The sequence below is a fragment of the Ceratotherium simum genome, chromosome 5 (genome assembly GCF_057802395.1).
Source record: "Ceratotherium simum simum isolate JZ-2026a chromosome 5, ASM5780239v1, whole genome shotgun sequence".
Taxonomy (NCBI): Eukaryota; Metazoa; Chordata; class Mammalia; order Perissodactyla; family Rhinocerotidae; genus Ceratotherium; species Ceratotherium simum.
In genome coordinates this window covers 50,755,455-50,776,213 of record NC_141904.1, presented here as the reverse complement: position 1 = coordinate 50,776,213, position 20,759 = coordinate 50,755,455, and the positions used below count along the sequence as shown (strand labels likewise).

Below are 20,759 nucleotides of genomic sequence, written 5' to 3'. Positions count from 1 at the left end.
CCAGGACATTCTTAGGGAGAGCTAAGCCTGGGGATCATGTTCTATAGAACACTGGGCATGGTCCCTGCCCATTTGACATATGGTAGTAAAAATGAAGAAATGCAGATTCAGAGAGATTAAAGTAACTTATTCAAAAGTCTCAGTGAGAAAAAGTGGCAGAGCTAGTATTTAAAACCAGATCTGTCTTAACTCCAGAGATAAGTTTTCTCACTTTTCCATGTTGCTTCTGTGCTATAAATGGGACCCACATCGTCAAGAAGGAGAAGCATAGGGTAAGTTTCCGGGCATATGAGTGCAAGAGGATGCCCATGGAAGATGTTTGGACTTAAGGGTCATGAAGGGGCTGAGGTCGGTCAGAACTTTTGATGCAAAGCATCCTGTGACCGTCTGAAAAGGAAGATGAGCGTTAGCTTGCCATGGCTGTCTTCAGCATTACATCTGGAGAAAGCCCTGAGTGATGTTTCTGCCTATTTCCAGCAACCATTGAGAAGGAGATGCGGAAGCTGTTTAACATCCCTGCGGAGCGTGAAACGCGGCTGTGGAACAAATACATGAGCAACACCTACGAGCAGTTGAGCAAGCTAGACAACACTGTCCAGGATGCTGGGCTGTACCAGGGTCAGGTAGGAGGGCCCAGGCCATGCCCCAGCAGGCAGCTCTGCCCTGGGTGTGTAGCCAGATATCTTCTGGTTCTGAGTGTGTCAGAAGTGAGGTGGTTTCCATATTCCTCATATGGTTTCCCTTCCACTCAGGTGCTAGTAATTGAGCCCCAAAATGAAGATGGCACATGGCCGAGGCAGACCTTGCAGTCAAAGTAAGTGGACTTTTTCTCCCTTGTAGCTGGGCACACAGGTCTAAGAGAGATACTATTTCCTAAAGCAATTATTTGTGCTAAGAAAAATTTTTCTGAATCAGATGAAAAAACATTTGATTTTATGTGCAGAGTCTGTAATCCTGGCTTTTGTAAGCAGTAGGCTGGGCTGCCATCTCAGAGAAAGTTGTCAGGGGGTGTGAATAAGGCGGTGAGTGTCTCCTTGTTGAGAATTTGAGAAGAGCAGGGGCCGGGATCTGGGAATGCTGCTCTGCCAAGAGGTGGCTTTGTTTTTGTCAAGGGCTTTTATTTTCTCGATATATGGTTAGAGGCTTTGATGGAAAAGAAGAGGGCTCAGGCTTGGGGTCTTGTATGACTTGAAGGTAATAGTTTGATCCCATCCCCCTCTTTATCCAGTAGCCTGTTACTCATTCTTGCCCTTGTCACTTGCTGGGGAAATTAATCTGCTAGTAAACTGGGACTCTAGGCACCTCTGTCTCAGGAGATGTTCATGTGTGGTATAGAATTGTGCATGTCCTGAGAAGGGGACAGAGAGAAGTGATGAATTTTTCTTATGGTGTAAGATGGGGAAATTGTGTCTGTGTTCTTATAGTTATGGGGATAGTGTTGGGTTTTGCTCTCTTTCCTTAGTCAGGCCTTGGACAGTGACCGGTTCATAGTGATGGGCTTGTAGCAGTCCTTTGAGAATCCTGAAAACTATGAGCTCTCTCTTGAGAAACGTGCAAGAAGACACAACATATTGCGAGCAATCGCAAGGGTTTTACAGACACCCTTGAAGCCTAGCCATGGTCTCTAGTTTGAGAAACTGGTCACCAGTTCCTGACAAGATGACAAAATAGCCGTAGTAGGCAGAATAATGCTCCCCTAAAGATGTCTACCTCCTAATCCCCAAAACCTGTGAGTATGTGAGGTTGCATGGCAAAAGGGACTTTGCAGATGTGATTAAGGATCTTGAGATGCTGAGATTATCCTGGCTTATCTGGGTGGGCCCAGTTTAATCACGAAAGTCCTTATAAATGAAAGAGGGAGACAGGAGAGTCAGAGAAGGAGATGTGCGGACAGGAGCAGAGTCAAGGTGATGAAATGTGGGAAAGACTTGACTATCCACGAGCCAGGGAATGTGGGCAGCTTCTAGAAGTCCTTAGAGCCTACACAAAGGAACACAGCTTTGCCCACATCTTGATTTTGGGTCAGTGAGAATCATTTTGGACTCTTGATCTCCAAAACTGTAAGATAGTAAATTTGTGTTGTTTTAAGCCACAACGTTTGTGGTAATTTGTGACAGTAGCAACAGGAAACTAATACACTAGCCCAGGCTGCTAACTACCTTCTTGGAACTGGAAATGCCACAAAACTGAGAGAAAATAACATAGAAACTGTGAGTACCCCCTGGGGAGACAAAAAGGAGTTGGATTCCAGTCTGTGAGGTAGGGTTGGCAGCTCAGAGCACAGGAGGCTGGGTGCACTCGCCAAAGGAAACTGTTTTTAGTCTTAGGGCCTTTTTCTCTTCCTGGCATTGCTTCTCCCCATTCCTTCCACACACTGAGGCCTAAGAGATTGTAATAAAGGGAGACAGCTTTTGGAAAAGAGCAGCGCCTCACTGAGATTCTCTGAAGGTTAGAGTGTCCTGGTGAAGTGTGGCCAATAGCTAGTGAGCCCAAAGTGGAATTCCTGAGGTGCATTCCCCTCCCCACTCCACCAGTAGTGCTGGACACTGTTCTAGATGCTGAAGATACAGCAATAAACAAAACAAAGTATCCTCAAGGAGCAGAAAGTAAATAAGAAAAACACATATGTCCAATGGTTTCTAAGTACTGTAGGAAAAAATTAGGGAAGAGAATCAGCGAGTGCTAGGCTTTGGGAAGGAGCAGATTTAAACAGGATGATGGAGAGGCCTGTGAGGTGCCATTTGAACATGGTCATGAAGGAGGTGAGGGAATCAGCACTGAGTATGGTGCTTAATGAGGAGAATAACATTGTAAGGCCAAGGTGAGAGCAGCTGCAGAAGTCCTGAGGCAGAAGCAGGCCTGCTTGAAGACCAGCAGGAGTTTGTTGTGGCCGGAGCTAGGAAAGATGACAAGAAGGTTGGGGGGGACAAGGCCCGACACGACGAGGTGGTAGGCCCTGTGGTCCTTGTGAGACTCTGGATTCTGGCTTTGCCTCTTGGTAACATAGAGAGCTCTTTGGAAGGGATGCAGTGAGTGGAGCAGTAGTGTGATCTTTACCTGGTGAATGGCTCACAGGGAACCATAGCAAGAAGCTGACAAGTATAGTTGGGATAAAAGGAAGATGACAAATTGACAGCCTGTGCTAATTGGAGCAGTATTCATGTTCCCAGCCTGATAAGAGGGTGAAATAAGCATATTGAGTATCCTCAAGAAACGGAGGAAATGGGTACGTGAAACAGGAACAAGGAGACATTCTTGGGAACAGAGAATTCAAGGGATGGATTGAGTGGCAGAATGGATGTAGCTGAAGATTTAACATATTGGAAGGTCAGGTTGAAGAATTCTAGAAGGCGTTATGAAGGGATAAAGAGGTGAAAGATAATAGAAGAAAAGTGCTATGGAGAATGGGAGTAGAAATGTCAATATCCATATAATAGCAGTTTCAGAAGCAGAGAGGAAATGATGGGAGCAAGGGGAAGAAAAAGTTAGAAGATATATTGACTGGGGGTTTCTCAGTAAACATAGAATTATGAATGATCCTAAAGAATGCTAAACACAACAGATAAAAGAAAGCCTGTACCTGGACACATCAGAGTGAAATTTTTTTTTTTTTAATAATTTTATTTATTTATTTATTTTCCCTCAAAGCCCCAGTAGATAGTTGTATGTCACAGATGCACATCTTTCTAGTTGCTGTACGTGGGACGCAGCCTCAGCATGGTCGGAGAAGCGGTGCGTTGGTGCACGCCCGGGATTGAACCCCGGCCGCCAGCAGCGGAGCGCGCGCACTTAACCGCTAAGCCACGGGGCCGGCCCAGAGTGAAATTTGACAACAAAGATGTAGAGAAAATTCCAAAACTTTTTGAAAGAAAAAGTCAAAAAGAAATAAGTAGATTAATATCAAACTTCTCAACATCAAGAATGGATCTAAGAGATACTTGTTTAGTGTCTAAATGACTTTAAAACTAGAATTTTATATCCTGCTAAACTATTGACCTTAGGAGGTTTTCCACACACAGCTGCTCTCTGAAAACCTCTTGGAAGAAGCACTGTTAGAGTCCAGGGGCAAGCAGTAAAATCCATAAGGTGTGAGGGAGAGTACACAACTAGTGAAGTGTTTGTTCTGTTGACTGGAAAAGCAAGGACTTTGTGACTTTGGAGTGAGCAAAGATTTGCTACACAAGACACAGCATAACACACCATAGAGGAAGAAATGGATAGAGTGGATGACTTTTAAATTAAGAACTTCTGTTCATCGAAGAGTAAAAAGGCAAGCCACAGAGTGAGAAAAGATATTTGCAATCCATATATCTGACAAATTACTTATATCCAGAATTTCAAAGAAACCCCTACAAGTCAATAAGAAAAAAATCAGACCACCCTATTAGGAAAAGGGGCCAAAAAACTTTTAACAGTCACATTACAAAAGTGGATATCCAGATGGTTAGTGAACATATCGAGAGGTGCTCAACCTCAGTAGTCATCCAGAAATGGCAAATTAAAACCACAGTGCATTGCTTCTGACACACCTACCAGAATGGCTAAATGAAAAAGATAGTACTAAGTGTTGTTGAGGTGTGGAATAGCCCGAATTGTTGGACTCTGCTGATGGGGCATATAAATGGGTACAGTGATTTTAGAAGATTTGGCAACAAGTACTAAGTGAAGAATTATATGCATATTCTACAACTCAGCAATCCACTCCTAGATATACAACCAAAAGAAATACATCCCATGTTCACTTAAATATGTATTCAAAGATGTTCATGACAGTACTGCCTGTCACAGTCAGAAGCTGAACCTAACCCAAATGTCCACCAGCAATAGAGTAGATAGATAAATTGTGGTGGAGGCACATCATGGAATTCTATACAAAGTCACAGCAGCCGCAACAACATCAAGTCTCAATAAGCAATGTTGAATGAGAGAAACAGGCACAGTACATGGCATACTATGTGATTCTCTTGATATAAAGCTTAAGAACAGGCAAAACAAGTCTTTGGGACTCAAGGTTATGATAGTGGTTAGCTTTGGGAAGAACTGTGATTTAGGGGTCATGAGGAGGACACCTAGGGGGCTGGTGCTGTCCTGTTTCTTGGTCTGGGTACTGGTTACATAGATGTATTCGCTTGGTAAAAATTTCTTGGTTCTTGTACTCGTGATTTATGTATTTCTCTATGTAATACTTCAATAAAAAGTTTAATAATAAGAAGAAGAAAAAAAGCAACCTAGATCAATAACAATTACAAAGGGTTCCTGGATCCAATTCCAATCTGTGTATGTGGAGGCTTCCCCATGCCAACAAGCAGTTGTTGGACACCAGCAAGGTGTCTGAGAATTTAACTCAATTCTGACACTATCTACCTGGAGATAGCATTAGATTCCATGGGTAAAGGGCTTGGTCCCACAAGGCTGCCCTCCACTTGAGATGCCAGTCGAAAGCCCAGGTTGGTACCTCTGCTCTTTACCGACCGGCTGCAAACTGGAGGTTCCAACAAACAGGTTCCAATGACCTCCTTCAACTCAGGATGCCAGTCACAAGTCCAGGTTGTTACTACTTCTGACCAACTGGCTATAAATTAGAGGTTCCTAAGACCCCCTCGTCGAATTTGATTAATTTGCTAGAGTGCTCACAGAACTCAAGAAAACCCGTTTACTCACTAGATTACTCATTTATTACAAAGGATGCTAACAGATATGAATCAACAGCCAGATGAAGAGATAGGTAGGGTGAGGTCCCGAGCAAAGGAGCTTCTGTCCTCGTGGAGCTTGGAGCTCCGCACAGTGACACATGGAAATGTTCTGGTTCTCCAATGTGGAAGTTGTCAGAAAGAAGGATCAATGAGCTGTCTTTTTGGTTTTTTATTTTTTTATTTTTATTTTTTTTGAGGAAGATTAGCCCTGAGCTAACATTCCCATGCCAATCCTCCTCTTTTTGCTGAGGAAGACCGGCCTTGAGCTAACATCTATTGCCAATCCGCCTCCTTTTTTTCCCTTTTTCTCCCCAAAGCCCCAGTAGATAGTTGTATGTCATAGTTGCACATCCTTCTCGTTGCTGTATGTGGGACGTGGCCTCAGCATGGCCGGAGAAGCCGTGCGTTGGTGCACGCCCGGGATCTGAACCCGGGCCGCCAGCAGCGGAGCGCATGCACTTAACCACTAAGCCACGGGCCCGGCCCCCTTTTTTTTTTTAAACCCAATTTTACATATATTTTTCTCCTTGCCAGGAGAACAGCACAGTGAAATTGTTTCCATTCAACTCTTTTATTCACTGATGAGGGCCACGTTGTAAATTCTGAGCAATTTCAGATAGTTTTCTCTTCCTTGTGGATTGCTACAACCTTTGTGTTAGTGCTTCCAAGGTTTTCCGTAGACTCGGCCTCATTTCTCTCTCTCTACTCTCTTTCTGACTTTACTTGCCTAAGGTCTGTAAGGCCTAGTTAGCTCTGACTATTGTCCCCTTTAAAGGCTGCCTGCCCAGAGCTGGAAGAGGCCAGTATTCCTGAAATGGAGATGTGAGTGCAGATGAGGGTTAACAGTGTTGGTGTGGAGAGATCACAGTTTAGGATGTTCTGAAGGCAATGAGGATTCTGGCTAAGAGTTCGTTGTTATCTTAATGATAATGCCAGATGCTGGACTTGGAATACATGCAGTCAGTCTTACAGTCTTAAAGAGTGGGCTCATCCTTAGAGCAGCATTTAGCCTAGAGAACATCTGAGAAGCAAGCAGAGCACAATGGAGCAAGGAGGGCAGGCATGGGAATGTTATTGGTTCAGGGCATGTTTGACTTGTAATTGATAACGACCTGACATGCCTAGGAGGAGGAAATATCTCAGTAGAAAGGTGCCGGGAGACCAGAGTGTCTTTTATGAGCAGAGGGATCCTTATTTGGGGGTGTAGCCTTTGTTTTTTAGAGTGCTTGTGGCATGAGACCCAGTCACAGTTGAGAGTGAGGTCTCGCCTCATCTAATAAGTACACTTGAGAGTCAGGTGTTTGCCACCAATGCCTGTTTCCCAGCCTGCAGTGCCCCAGGATATACTGTGAAGCTGCCTGATGACAAATGACAAGCGCCCAAGCATTTCCCAGACAGAAGTCACTTTTTTGCACAGAGCTCTTGCTTTCGATTTGTTGGTCGAGTGGAGTTTTAAAAAAACCATATTGTGTGGGCCAGTCCCAGTGGCCCCCGTGGTTAAGTTCAGTGCACTCCGCTTCGACAGCCTGGGTTCAGTTCCCTGGGCTTGGACCTACACCAGTTGTCAGTCGCCATGCTGTGGCGGCAGCTCATGTACAGGAGGAGGAAGATTGGCAACAGATGTTAGCTCAGGGCAAATCTTCCTCAGCAAGAAAAAAAAAAAAAGTATTGTATAAATTTGCAGGCATATAAAAAATATCTTTATGTACTCTTCATTGGTTTTCTTTTTGACTGAATTTACTCTGAAAACTACTGGCAGTATTTTCCAGAAGATTTTAAATGTCAAATAAAATTTTTCTTTGTTTTCTTTTATTTCAACCAGAAATGTTGTCTGTCTAAGAAATTGACAGGTCTTGGATGGATTTTTGCCCTTTTATTTTTTTATTTTTTATTTTTTTTAAAGATTTTATTTATTTATTTTTCCCCCCAAAGCCCCAGCAGATAGTTGTATGTCATAGCTGCACAACCTTCTAGTTGCTGAATGTGGGACGCGGCCTCAGCATGGCCGGAGAAGTGGTGCGTCAGTGCACGCCCGGGATCCGAACCCGGGCCGCCAGCAGCGGAGCGCACGCACTTAACCGCTAAGCCACGGGGCCGGCCCTGATTTTTGCCCTTTTAAATTCAAGGGAATAGAATAAGTTACCAGTGAACTGTTACTGAAAAGCAGAGTGTTAGACCAAAGTGCCTTGAGGTTCTGTATGTCAGAATTTGAATTTTACTATCCTGTAGTACCTACCTGTCTCCAGACCTGAGATAACTGAGTTTGCCATATCAGACTAGCCTTGGATAGTGACTTTCCTGCCTGCTTAGGAGACTGGGAATACCTGCATCACAATGGACAGGCCTCAGATGTGTGCTGTGTCACCTGTGTGGTGGAAGAGAGTGCCCTTGGCTCTGACGAGTCTCACTTAATGAGTTGCCTGAGTTCTTGGACTCTTTGCAGCATGAGGATGAGGCTCTGTGAAGCAAATCCTCTTCAGGATTAGAGAGGGTATATTTCCTTATGGGGAGGTGAGAGGCCAGGGAGCCTTCTTACCCTCTCCCTTGCTGTGACCTCAGAATGTGGAGCAGAACTTGGTTCCTAATGTCCGTTTAGACCCCTGGATAGTTTCCTGACGTCTGCCCACTGCTGATATGGGTACAGGATCACTCCTTATCTCTGCTGCCACATTTCACTTTCTTCTCACAAGGAACCCTGGTTGACATCAGATCCCATGAGGCTGGGCACTGTGCCAGAAGAGCCCATCTTAATTATTTGCTGTATTCTAAAAATAACCCCAGTCTACAAGGAATATCACAGTTGTATGTATTTGAAACAATGCAGAATGATTCACTTCCTTCTACTTGTTCTTGTACGGAATTTAATATAACATTGATATGAATTTAAGATTTAGGGCAGTTAGCCCTTGAATTAATCAATCTGAAAGGAATAAATCTAAAATAAGATGCTGTGAAAGATGTTGAAACATGAGTTTGAAACAGAGGGATTACTCACATTTGGTAAATTTGAGGAAACAAAAGTAATTCCCTTTGAATAGCATATTGAAACCAAATTGCCATTTTCCTATTCTAGTGTACTTAACAGCCAGCTGTTTAATTTAGGCCAAGTATTTTTGGAGAAATTCATCTCTTAGTGCCATTTTTCTGTGTCTTTCGCTGGTAACTCTTAAAATTCAGGGAAGCTTATGATTTGTAAATCAAACCAGGATGCCCTGAAGATCAAGCTTGTGGTTTATCCTACTGAAATATTCAGTATATGTCCGTGTGGACAAACGAGGCAGGAAAACCAATTAATTTCTTGACTCTCACTTAAATAAAATTTATCTTGAAGTAGCATTAAAATAGGCTTTTTGCAATTTATTTTAAGTAACTGAATGTGGAGAACCTTTATTTATTGATAAGAGACCTAAGGCATTAAATAGGGCCTGCTTTTTTTTTTCTTTTTTTTTTTCTGGTGAGGAAAATTGGCCCTGAGCTAACATCCATTGCCAATCCTCCTCTTTTTGCTTGAGGAAGATTGTCCCAGAGCTAACATCTGTGCCCTTCTTCCTCTATTTTGTATGTGGGACACCACCACAGCATGGCTTGATGAGTGGTGTGTAGGTCCGCGCCTGGGATCTGAACCCAAGAACCCCGGGCTGCCGAAGGAGAGCGAGCGGACTTAACCACTACATCACTGGGCCAGCCCCAGGGCTTGCTTTCTGCAAAAAGTCAGTAGCGTTGTTTCTGCTTCTCTCTCCCAGATCAAGCACTGCGCCTAGCAGAAATTTTACTACCTCTCCAAAATCATCAGCAAGTCTCTATTCCTCAGTGTCTGCCTCTCCCATTGCAAATGGTGATAGCACTAACACCTCTGGGATGCACAGTTCCGGTGTCAGCAGGGGGTAAGAGCAGGCTCTTTCACTTTGCTTCCCTTCCCTCTTAGTCCTTTCCCAGGCTGTACCTGGAGAGCTCCTCTGCTGCTACACTAAGCATTAGTGGGATTAGCGTTCCCCATGGGAACTTGCTGCATGTGGTTTCTCACTCCATTTCGTACCCACAGTAAAGTGTGCCTCCCAGTTCTGCCTTAGGTTGCTTGACCTCCTACTAGCTGGTGTTTTCCCTACAGCCTAAGTCATTGGTGGTCGTGGGGGTCACTTCATTTGTCTGTGAAGGGATGGGCTGGCTGTATGACAGAATAGCTATAAGGGGATGATTCTCAGCTGAGGGAGAGCCCTGCCTGTTGCCCCTCTGGAGGGCTGTGATCCTTTCTCCAAACATTTCAGGATTACTTGCCACACAGCACAGAGTGGAAGAGGAGGGTGAGGTGAGAGAGTGTGCATGAACACTCAGGCACAGTCAAGACTGAGTGTAGTCAGGTGGGTGGTGGCAAGTGCAAGCTCTTGATCTTAGTAACCACAGTGTTCTTCCCTGAGGTCACCTGGCAGTTACCCTTCTGGAGGGATACAAAATTAGCATTTGCCAAAGCCTGAGAGTGGAGAATTCAAATAGCATTTCTCCCCTTAAGGATGTGCTTATCACCTGCTATCATGTCAAATCAAGGGCAGGGGTAGGGGTTGGCCAGAGGGCTGGAGAGGGGAGAGAACTTGTGTCATGGGGTTATTACCAGACAAGAATTCTAGAGGCCTCAGAGGAGCCCCAAAAGGCACCCTGAGGACATGTATGCAGCATCTTGCTTTTATTGCTGACGTGGGTTGTGTTTTCCAGTGGATCTGGCTTCTCTGCTTCATATAATTGTCAGGAGTCCCTGTCATCTCACATACAACCTGGGCTCTGCGGACTTGGAAACCTGGGGAACACCTGCTTCATGAACTCCGCTTTGCAGGTAGAGGGGAGAGCTGCCATCTCAATAACACTCTGTCTTCACAGTACTTGAGGCTTGGGTGAGAGTGGCTTGCTAAGGTGTTGGGAGGATCCTCTCCCAGGGGTCCCTACCTACCCCTTGTCAATACTTCAGGGTACCTCTTACTGGTCACTACAGAATGGCTTCATCAGTGTTTTTGGCCCCAAAATGTCTTCTTAATCAGTTCTAGGTTTGGTTTTACAGTAAAAATATTTTGACTTTTGTTGACCATTAGGGAATGATATTCCCAGAAAGTATCGGAGTAGCTGCCTGGTTAGTCTCTGATGGGATGAGAACTCACAGCAGCTGGTGCCAAGCTAAATTATGCCTAGGTTAAGGTTGACCATCTTTTCACCAATGATAGCTGTCTTTCACTTCATGTCCCTGACTGGAGAAAATCCTAAAATCCTCCCTTTGAAACTTCATTTATTCATTCACCAAATATTTATTGGGCACATACTGTATTACAGTACTGTGATGGATATGGGCTAGAGTTAGGGTCCAGCTACAGAATTAGGAGGGCGCAGTCCCCGAGACTGCCTTCACTTCTGACACCAACTGCAAGTTTGGGGGTCTCCAAGACCACCCTCAGTTTCAATAATTTGCTAGAAGGACTCACAGACTCACTTAAAACTATCATACTCACAGTTATGATTTATTATAGGGAAAGGATGCAAATTAAAATTAGCCAAGGGAAGAAGTAAACAGGGCAAAGTCCAGGAGGGTCCTCATTGCAGAGCTTCTGTTGTCCTCTCCCTGTGGAGTCAGGATGCATTACTCTTCTGGCATTGATGTGTATGTAACAATAGGCATGGAGTGTTGCTGACCATGAAAGTTGCTGACCATGGAGTGAGCATGACCATGCTCACCCAGGCTTTGTTGTCCAGAATTTTTATTGGGGCTTTATTAAATGGCATGATTGATTGATCGCCCAGATGGTTAAACTCAGTCTCCAGGTAGATTGATACCATGTGACCCAATGCCCCTACCCTAAGTCACATTGTTGGTCTTTTTGAAGTGGCTAGCCCTCGTCTTAAGACTATATAACTGTGGCCAGCCCTCACCCTAAATCACAGTGTTAGACTTTTCAGTACGACTGAAGGCCCCTGGGCAAACAGAGATACTTCCGTGAGGGATAACATTCCAAGAGTCAACAGACTACTTTCCAGAAGCCAAGGACAAAAGCCAGACCTTGTCTTTGGACAAGGCCAAATTCTTTACTATACATGAGGATTCAGTGGTGAGCAAATCAGACATGGTTTTTGTCCTTACAAGACTTACAACTAACTTTGAAGTTTCTTGGACTATAAGAGAAAAGATAAAAAGATTTGTTAAAAAATTTGGTAACTCTTGGGTTTGGAAATTATTTTTCTCCACTGTGGTGAGATGGGAGTAAGCCTTGTACTAAATAAAGAAAAGAGCCTTGAGATTTGGCTTTTCATGGGGAAGTGTTCTCAACTCTTTGTACCCTCAATTCTCCTCAAATGTTGAATGAAGATAATAATAATGAGGAGGTTTGTAGCTCTAGATATAAGTATTAGGAAACAAAGAAAGGTTAAATTCCATAATTTAAGTTTCCATCTCATGATGCTAGGTAAAGAACAAATGAAACCCAAAGGAAGTAGAAGGAGGGAAATAATAGAGATAAGAACAGAAATTAATGAAATACAAAGCAGATTTACAGTACAACCAAATTTGATTCTTTGAAAAAAACTAATAAAAGTGAATAAACTCCTAGGGAAACTGATCAGGAAGTAAAGAGAGAAGATATAGATGACTAATGCCAGAAATGAAAAAAGGAACATTGCTATAGATCCTACAGGCATTAAAAAGATTATTTGAGGATAGTAGAATATCTTTATGCCATTAAATTAGACAATTTAGATAACAAGTTTTGGACAAGATGCTTTGAAAAGTGCAATTTATCAAACTTACACAGGAAGAAGTAGAAAATATGAATAGTCTTGTATTTGTTAAAGAAATTGATTCGGTAAAATTAGAAGCTTTACACCAAAGAAAATTCTGTTCTGAATGGCTTTATTGGTGAATGTATTCAGAGATTTAAGGCAGAAATGATACCAATCATATAAACTCTTTCAGGAAGTAGAAAAAGGGAGAACTTTCCAAATCATTTTACAAGGCAGTATACTCTGATACCAAAATCTGACAAGGAATTTTAAAAAAGGAAAATTTTAAACTATTGTATCTCATAACTATAGACAAATAACGTATATAAAATTTTAGCAAATCAAATTCAAGGATATCTAAATAAAAGTGGTAGCACAAAATGGGGTTTGTGCCAAGAGAACTAGATTGTTTTGACCTGAAAAATTAATCAATGTCATTTAACGTAGTAACAGAATAAAGGAGAAGACCATATGATCGTCTTAGTAGATATAGAAAAAGCATTTGATCAAGTGCAATACCCACCTTCATTTTTTTTTTTTTAATTTTTATTTATTTATTTTTTTCCCCCAAAAGCCCCAGTAGATAGTTGTATGTCATAGCTGCACATCCCTCTAGTTGCTGTATGTGGGACATGGCCTCAGCATGGCCGGAGAAGCAGTGTGTCGGTGCGCGCCCGGGATCCAAACCCGGGCCACCAGCAGCGGAGCGCGCACACTTAACCACTAAGCCACGGGGCCGGCCCCCACCTTCATTTTTGAATTTGAAGAGTTAAAATTAGTATACACAGGTACAATGATATCATTCGTTGTTTTTTCTACCACCTTATTATCCTGATTTTTTTCCCCCATAATGTTTTGGCTCTAGTAAAACATTTTGCTTTCAGCTTATTTGTATTTTGTCTTCTCATGAAACAGTGGAATGTCCCAATCAAGTCCATTAGAAAATTACCTTAAAATTATCTTCCATTGAATAGAAAATTATTGTGTGTCAAGCACTTGGGGTACACAGCTTTTGCCCTCAGGCAGCTTGTTTCAGAGACCGTTCTTAGGCAGTGAATGTGAGCTCCTCCACAGCCATGTCCCTGGGAAGTTAGCCGCAAGATTGGCCACCAACTTGGGCTTCTGGGAGGCTGTGCCTTACTGTTGTGAGCCTTTCAGAGAATCTGCTGAGTACCTCATTTTGTTGAGTTGACTGTCATTGGCCCTTTAGAACTTGGTTTATCTGGTATCTCTGTGTGCTCTCCAGAAGAGGTGTGAGCTCTGATGGTGTTCTCTTTCAGTGTTTGAGTAACACTGCACCACTCACCGACTACTTTCTCCAAGATGAGTATGAGGCGGAAATCAACAGAGACAACCCTCTGGGAATGAAAGGGGAAATTGCAGAGGCCTATGCAGAGCTCATTAAGCAGATGTGGTCTGGAAGGGATGCTCATGTGGCACCTCGCATGTTCAAAGTAGGTTGATATATATACTTTTTTTCCCATTTTGGGGAGAGTGGTTTAGTGTCGTAATGAGGCATTCTTTTACTTATATTTTGGCATTAAGGTGGGATCTGAGACTAAAAGTACTACACGATTAGAGCCTTCTTTTCTGTTGTTTAGTTATTCATTGCACACTTATCTTAAGTGACCCAGCTGGGGATACTTCAGAAGTCATTTGTAAGCTGGTTGCTCAGAGTGCTGTATTCTGTGGTGGCAGTCTTTAAATGGTCAGCATCCTAAGCCAGACCATAAAAATTCAGTTTAATTTCCAGTATCATCTAAAGGGTACTCCCAGGTTCTCTGAGCCTAGAACCTAAATAGCCTGTGGTTTGAGTTGGGCCTCCTAAGTCAGATATTGGTTGACATTCTCGGAAGATGGTGTGAGGGGCAGTTCTCACTTGGGTCCCTCAGCTAGGAAGATTGGGAAGGAAATGGGCAAACTGCAAGGGGCACTTGGAGCAACTCGGGCTTTCCATTGCCCTAAATGTTTTTTCCTGCTGAGGGGGACATGCCTTACCTCCATATGTTGAAATCTAGAAATCCTATTTAGCCTGCACCACTGTGGTTCAAGAAGCCTTCATGAAGCACATGGCAGAAAAGATATGCATGTTTTTGATCCAAAGAGGAAAAAAAAAAATAGCACCGTAGCTCAGTGAGAAAATTAAAATCTTAGATGGTTTATTGAAATTGAAAATTAATTCTTTTCATCCTCATGGTCACACTAATCCCTGGGAAATATATGTAAATTACTGTTCACATATGAAGTCATAAAGAGACTAGAACTGGGTGACAACGCATTGGGCTCAAGCTAATGTAAATAAACAACTGGCAGACAGACAGTATCTAGGGATATTAGGGGTAATGTAGAGCTTCCTCAGCGATAGATGTGTTCTCTCTCTGCAGTCTGGTATGGTAGCTACTAGCCACTTGAAATGTGGTTAGTGTGAACAAGGAACTGGATTTTTAATTGTATTTAATTAATTTAAATCTAAATAGCCACATGTGGTTAGTAGCTACATTATTGGATAACACAAGTGTAGAGCAGTGGTTTTCCAACTTTAGGATGCAGCAGAATCTCTTGGAGGGCTTGTGAAAACACAAACTGTTGGACCATCACCAAGTTCCTGATTCTGGAAGTCTGGGGTGGGGCCTGAGATTGTGCATTTCTAACAAGTTCAGAGGCGATGCTGATAGCACTAGTTGGGGACCCCACTCTGCGGATCACTGGTGTAGCGCAATACAAGGCAGACACTTATTTAAGGATAGGAGGGCTGTTATGTAGCGGAGGATTTCTCTGGCTGATGCGGGTACCATTTGTAAAGTTCTTGAGGAGACCGAACCAAGGAAGGTAGTTGGAGAGGGATTCTTGTCAGTACTGAGATGTGGCTACTCAGGGAGCCACCCTACGCTCTTCTCTTAAGGTAGTGGCCCAGGTTCCAGGTCTCTCTCTGGTGAGAACTACTGGCCTCCTTTAGGCCCTTGAGGAGTTAGTTGGGCTACTCAACCAGGTGGTGTGCTCCCTCACTGTCCCAGCTGACTCTGTAAAGCTATTTTTGATGACAATTTCCCGTCTAACTTCACTGGTTCTTTATATCTTATGCCTTCTGCTGTGGTTGCTTTTGTTGTAGACCCAAGTGGGACGTTTTGCTCCTCAATTTTCTGGCTACCAGCAACAAGACTCTCAGGAGCTATTAGCCTTTCTTCTAGATGGATTGCACGAAGATCTGAACCGAGTGAAGAAGAAGCCCTACCTGGAGTTGAAGGATGCCAATGGGCGGCCAGATGCGGTATGATATTGAAGAATTTTGAACAGTAGTATTTCAAAGAAGTTGCCTCCAATTGAGAGTTGCAGGGACATCCTTCTGATCTTTGAGTATTGGTGCCAGGGCCCTGGTTGCCTTTCCCTGTTGTTGGTGACGTGAACATGTGCTTTGGTAGGGAAATGCATTCCAGGTCTGAAAGGGGCTAACTCTAGTTACTCATGATGCTCCCTCTTGGGCTTCTTCAAGTTATTGTCAGTTTGTTTAGTATAATTTCATTGGTGAACCAGAGACTAGGGCAGTCTGAAAATCGTAACGTGGCTGTACTGTGGACCGTTGGGATTATTATACTCTTATTAAAATTCATCTATGATTATTAAAATAGTTTGTTATTAATATTAGTAGGACACTTACACTTTTTTGCTTTGATTTTCTGATCTATGAAAAGGGAGTTTAGTATTTAAGTTACCCTTTCACATTGGGATGATCAATATGCATACTTTTTTTTTTTTTTTTTTTTTTGGTGAGGAAGATCAGCCCTGAGCTAACCTCCATGCCAATCCTCCTCTTTTTTTGCTGAGGAAGACCGGCCCTGAGCTAACATCTATTGCCAATCATTCTCCTTTTTAAAATTTTTTTTTCCCTTTTTCTCCCCAAAGCCCCAGTAGATAGTTGTATGTCATGGTTGTACATCCTTCTAGTTGCTGTATGTGGGACGCTGCCTCAGCATGGCCGGAGAAGCGGTGCGTCGGTGCGCGCCCAGGATCCGAACCTGGGCCGCCAGTAGCGGAGCGTGAGCACTTAACTGCTAAGCCACGGGGCCGTCCCCAATATGGATACTTTAAATAGCGTTTACATCTTAAAGGAAAAACCATGAGTTAGCTGAACTATAATATAAATTTACAACCTCACTGAAGGGACTTTGGATCATCAGAAACCCTGTAGGAGGCAGTCCTTGCCCTGGTCAGGTCCAGGTGCCCACGGTGCTCTCAGTGCATCTGTCTCCCAGCAGAGGAGACACAGACGCCTTGCTTCCCTTTGATTCTACATCAACACTTTGTTAAGTGTGGGATTAGGTGTAGAGGTGGCGTGTGGTGTGAGTATGGTTTGCTAAGAACAGTCCTAGCCCTGGCTGGCCTGGGCCAAGTTCTTGGCTGCACAGACTGCCTCACAGTCCATTTCAGATTTTGTTATGAATCACTCTGGATGCAGGATTAAAGGACTGAGGAGTGTTAAGAATGTCTTATTTATCCCTTCTCCTTTCGTCCAGGTGGTGGCAAAGGAAGCCTGGGAGAATCACAGATTAAGGAATGACTCTGTGATTGTGGACACATTCCATGGCCTCTTCAAATCTACTTTGGTTTGCCCAGAATGTGCTAAAATTTCTGTGACTTTTGACCCATTTTGCTATCTAACTCTCCCACTGCCATTGAAGAAAGATCGAGTTATGGAGGTCTTCCTGGTTCCTGCTGACCCTTGCTGTAGACCTACCCAGGTAAGAGACTTGGCCTTCTCATGGTACCCCTCGTTGTGAGTGGTTTCCAGTCCGGAGTGGTGCTGCTTCCGTCTGCTACATCAGAAGCTCCATCAGTTGCCTCTGAATCCCCTTGGCCTCCATCAAACCTTTGTGTAATCCCGTATCATTCAAGGCATATTATGAAGGTCCTCTGGGCTTCTCTGTCACTTTTTTCCCCATGCTCTACATGCAAGTAAAGTAACCTAGCTGATCTGCTAAGTGGTCCTTGAATCTGAACGTTGGGGAACCAGGAGCAGGGTACTTTCCTCGGTCAGGTTCACCCCTAAATCAGCTAGGAGAGCCTGCCAGAACAAAAGGCCAGATGAGAGGTGTGACCAGCAAGTCTTAGTGCCCAGTCTTAGTGCATAGTCTTCTGGCTTTAGTTTCTTTTTTTTTTTTTTTAATTTAATTTTTTTTTTCCCCCCAAAGCCCCAGTAGATAGTCGTATGTCACAGATGCACATCCTTCTAGTTGCTGTACATGGGATGCGGCCTCAGCATGGCCGGAGAAGTGGTGCATCAGTGCAGGCCTGGGATCCGAACCCGGGCCGCCAGCAGCAGAGTGCGCGCACTTAACCGCTAAGCCACGGGGCCGGCCCCTGGCTTTAGTTTCTTCATCTCTAAAGAGAGATGACATGTAGGACCAGTTGACAATTCGTATAATTTAAACAGTTCTTTAAAGGAAGTAGTGAATGGTTCCATAAAGTTAAGAGTAAAATAAAGCCGTGTTTAGGAGAGAAAGAGTTGGCCCAACTCCTGTTCTGCCTCCTGAATAGAGAGGCAGGTGCTGATACAGAAGACTTGTCTGTTTGCTCTGCTGGCCACTCATCTTGGCCCTGGCTTCACCATACACTGTTTCTGAAAGGGCATCTCTGCCCTCCGTGATGCCTGCTCCTCCCAGCTCATCTCCCACCCTTTGCAGAACACCCTCGTCATCCCTCCCATCTCTCTTTTACAGTACCGCGTGATTGTGCCGCTGATGGGAGCTGTGTCTGACCTGTGTGAGGCTCTCTCCGGGCTGTCTGGCATTGCTGCGGAAAATGTAAGACGGGTGGTTAGTGGCACTCAGTCTACTGGGGGCACTTCATAGGCCTTTGGAGTTTATTTTCAACCTTGTAGCCACTTTTTTGGGGTAGTTATTATTGGCCAGCACAAATGTGATTATACCTGGATGTCTCAGACCTCCTGGCCCTCACTCACTGTGCACACTGTGGCTGAGACTGTCCCTTCCAGCCCTGGGGAACACTGTCTTTCCTCCATTGAAGTCACACTAGCCATGGTCAGAGGGCCAGGATATGGGCTCTGCTCTCAGCTTTGCTGCCCCCTCCTACACGACCTCTTCTATAATATGAGAAGCCAGAAATTCTTTCCTGCCCTGAACTCCATAAGTCTGTGGAGTGACACTGTGATGTTCTTGATAGAAATCTTTATTTAAAAACAACTGCCTGGGCCGGCCTGGTGGCGCAGCGGTTAAGTGCGCGCACTCCACTTCGGCGGCCCGGGTGTTCTCAGGTTCGGTGCTTGTCAAGCCATGCTGTGGCAATGTCCCATATAAGGTAGCGGAAGGTGGGCACGGATGTTAGCCCAGGGCCAATCTTCCTCAGCAAAAAGAGGGGGATTGGCATTCGATGTTAGCTCAGGGCTGATCTTACACACAACACACCACACACCCCCCGTGTGGAGGTGGGGAACGCGAAGCGAAGACTGCCCCTTGGACAAAGACGCATCCTCCGGGATGCTCCCAGCCCCTCCTTTGTCCCAGCCCTGGTCAGTGCCCTTGCTCCTCTCCACTCCCCTTGCACTCCTGCTGGTTTCACGTGGTTGTAGTGATTGAGGTTTGGTCTGTTCCATGATGTGCTGAGAGTGGCTTAGAGACTTCCGGCCCCAGGGAACATCCCAGAGGCTTCTGGATGACTGCCAGTCTCTGGTCAGCATTCACTTCCCACCATTCAAGCGCAGATCCCATTGTAAACCTCAGGACAGATGTTACCAGCATGTTTTCTGCTGGTGGCAGCCATGCTGCTCCCCCTTGGGCCTTGGCCCCTGAGCTCTGGGGCTGGGTATATGGTGGTCTCTCTGGAGGCAACATTCTAGCTTCGCATTTTTTTCATTTGTTCCCGGGTTTTAAGCGGAGGTGCTCTTATCCATCCTGTAATCTTTCTGTTACTGTTGATTCTTAGATGGTGGTCACAGATGTGTATAATCACCGGTTCCACAAAATTTTCCAAATGGATGAAGGTTTAAACCACATCATGCCTCGGGATGACATTTTCGTGTGAGTACTCAGTGGTTTTTGCTGCAGGGTCAAAGGAAACATTCTAGAGGCTTTGCCTTGTTCGTGTCTCCAGAGCAGAAGTTCTGGTAGTCGGTGCTCATGTGGCTCTGCCCTGACCTCTGGGTGCAAGAGATAAGTGTTCAGGGAATTGTGGGCTGTCCTTAGTAAACGGACACCTATTGCCTCTAATGTGGCAGAAGCACCTACTGCCACCTTAGAGCTAGATGTTCTAGATGACTCTGCTCAACATGGACACAGCCTTTTGTCAACAGTTGCTGCATGTTAAGAAGGCCTGTTCAGTGGTCCTACAAGTGGTCATACTGTCAGAAATGCTTTTCTCAGGAAGAGGCACAGCTTTGTGGGGGGGCCGCAGGAAGATAGGAAAAGGGACGTGGTACAGGGAGGGTCTTGTCCTTTCTCCATGCCACAGGCAGTTGCTCCTCAAGCAGGTGCCATCTCAGAATGACAGGGAGGGTTAATTTAAACAACCTGTTTCAGCTTTAACGTTCTACAAGCTCTGAGACTCAGTTTTCTCATCCCTGTGGGAACAGTACACTCCAACTCCATCTGGTCTCCTTGGCCCCTCCCAACTCCTCTTGCTTCAAGGCTGCTCTGTGTAATTGTGTGTGTCCCCGTCTCCCAGGTGGGGCAGAGTGGAATGTGAGCTTGCCTGCGCTTCCAGACAGCCACTTGCTCAGAGAAGCTTGAATGTGGACTACATCCATGCTTTCTCCCCTTGATTCCTTCTCACTCAGAAACTTACCTCTGCTGAGAGGTTTTTAGGATTTTGTTTTGGTTTTTGTTTTTGGCTGAGGAATGCAGTGCACAAAGGAGGCATTTTCTCTTTTTTTTTTTTTTTTGAGGAAGATTGACCCTGCGCTAACATCTGTTGCCAATCTTTCCTCTTTTTCTTGTTTTTCTCCCCAAAGCCCCAGTACATAGTTGTGTATCATAGTTAGAGAGTTGCAGCTCTTCTATATGGGATGCCACCTCAGCATGACTTGATGAGCTGTGACTAGGTCTGCGCCTAGGATCTGAACTGGTGAACCACAGGCCGCTGAAGTGGAATGTGCCAACTTAACGACTACACCACCGGACCGGCCCTAGGAGGCATTTTCTTCCCTTTACAATTTTGGGCTTATGACTTCTAGGTCACTTTAAAAGGAATAGTACTTGACCACACCCAAGGTCATAGTTCCTTTCATATTTGCATAAGCTGCTTCCCCACTCACAGCCATCTTCCCTCACTTTACAAATGGAGGGTGCCAAGGCTCATACTGGGCTG

General features: G+C 44.5%; 1 protein-coding gene across 3 annotated transcripts in view; it reads left to right on the top strand.

The window, feature by feature from the left end:
* The window catches only part of USP4 (ubiquitin specific peptidase 4), a 43,669-nt gene that overhangs the window by 8,723 nt on the left and 14,187 nt on the right, over positions 1-20,759 (top strand). For 2 of the 3 annotated variants that reach the window (XM_087430987.1, XM_004419693.3), the window contains exons 5-13: positions 478-623; positions 753-814; positions 9,437-9,577; positions 10,401-10,518; positions 13,724-13,897; positions 15,553-15,711; positions 16,955-17,179; positions 18,158-18,241; positions 19,380-19,474. In XM_087430987.1, the coding sequence (XP_087287113.1) occupies positions 478-623; positions 753-814; positions 9,437-9,577; positions 10,401-10,518; positions 13,724-13,897; positions 15,553-15,711; positions 16,955-17,179; positions 18,158-18,241; positions 19,380-19,474 (1,204 nt within the window). The remainder of the gene's footprint in view (positions 1-477; positions 624-752; positions 815-9,436; positions 9,578-10,400; positions 10,519-13,723; positions 13,898-15,552; positions 15,712-16,954; positions 17,180-18,157; positions 18,242-19,379; positions 19,475-20,759) is intronic. The other variant, XM_004419694.3, reaches the window with a different exon arrangement.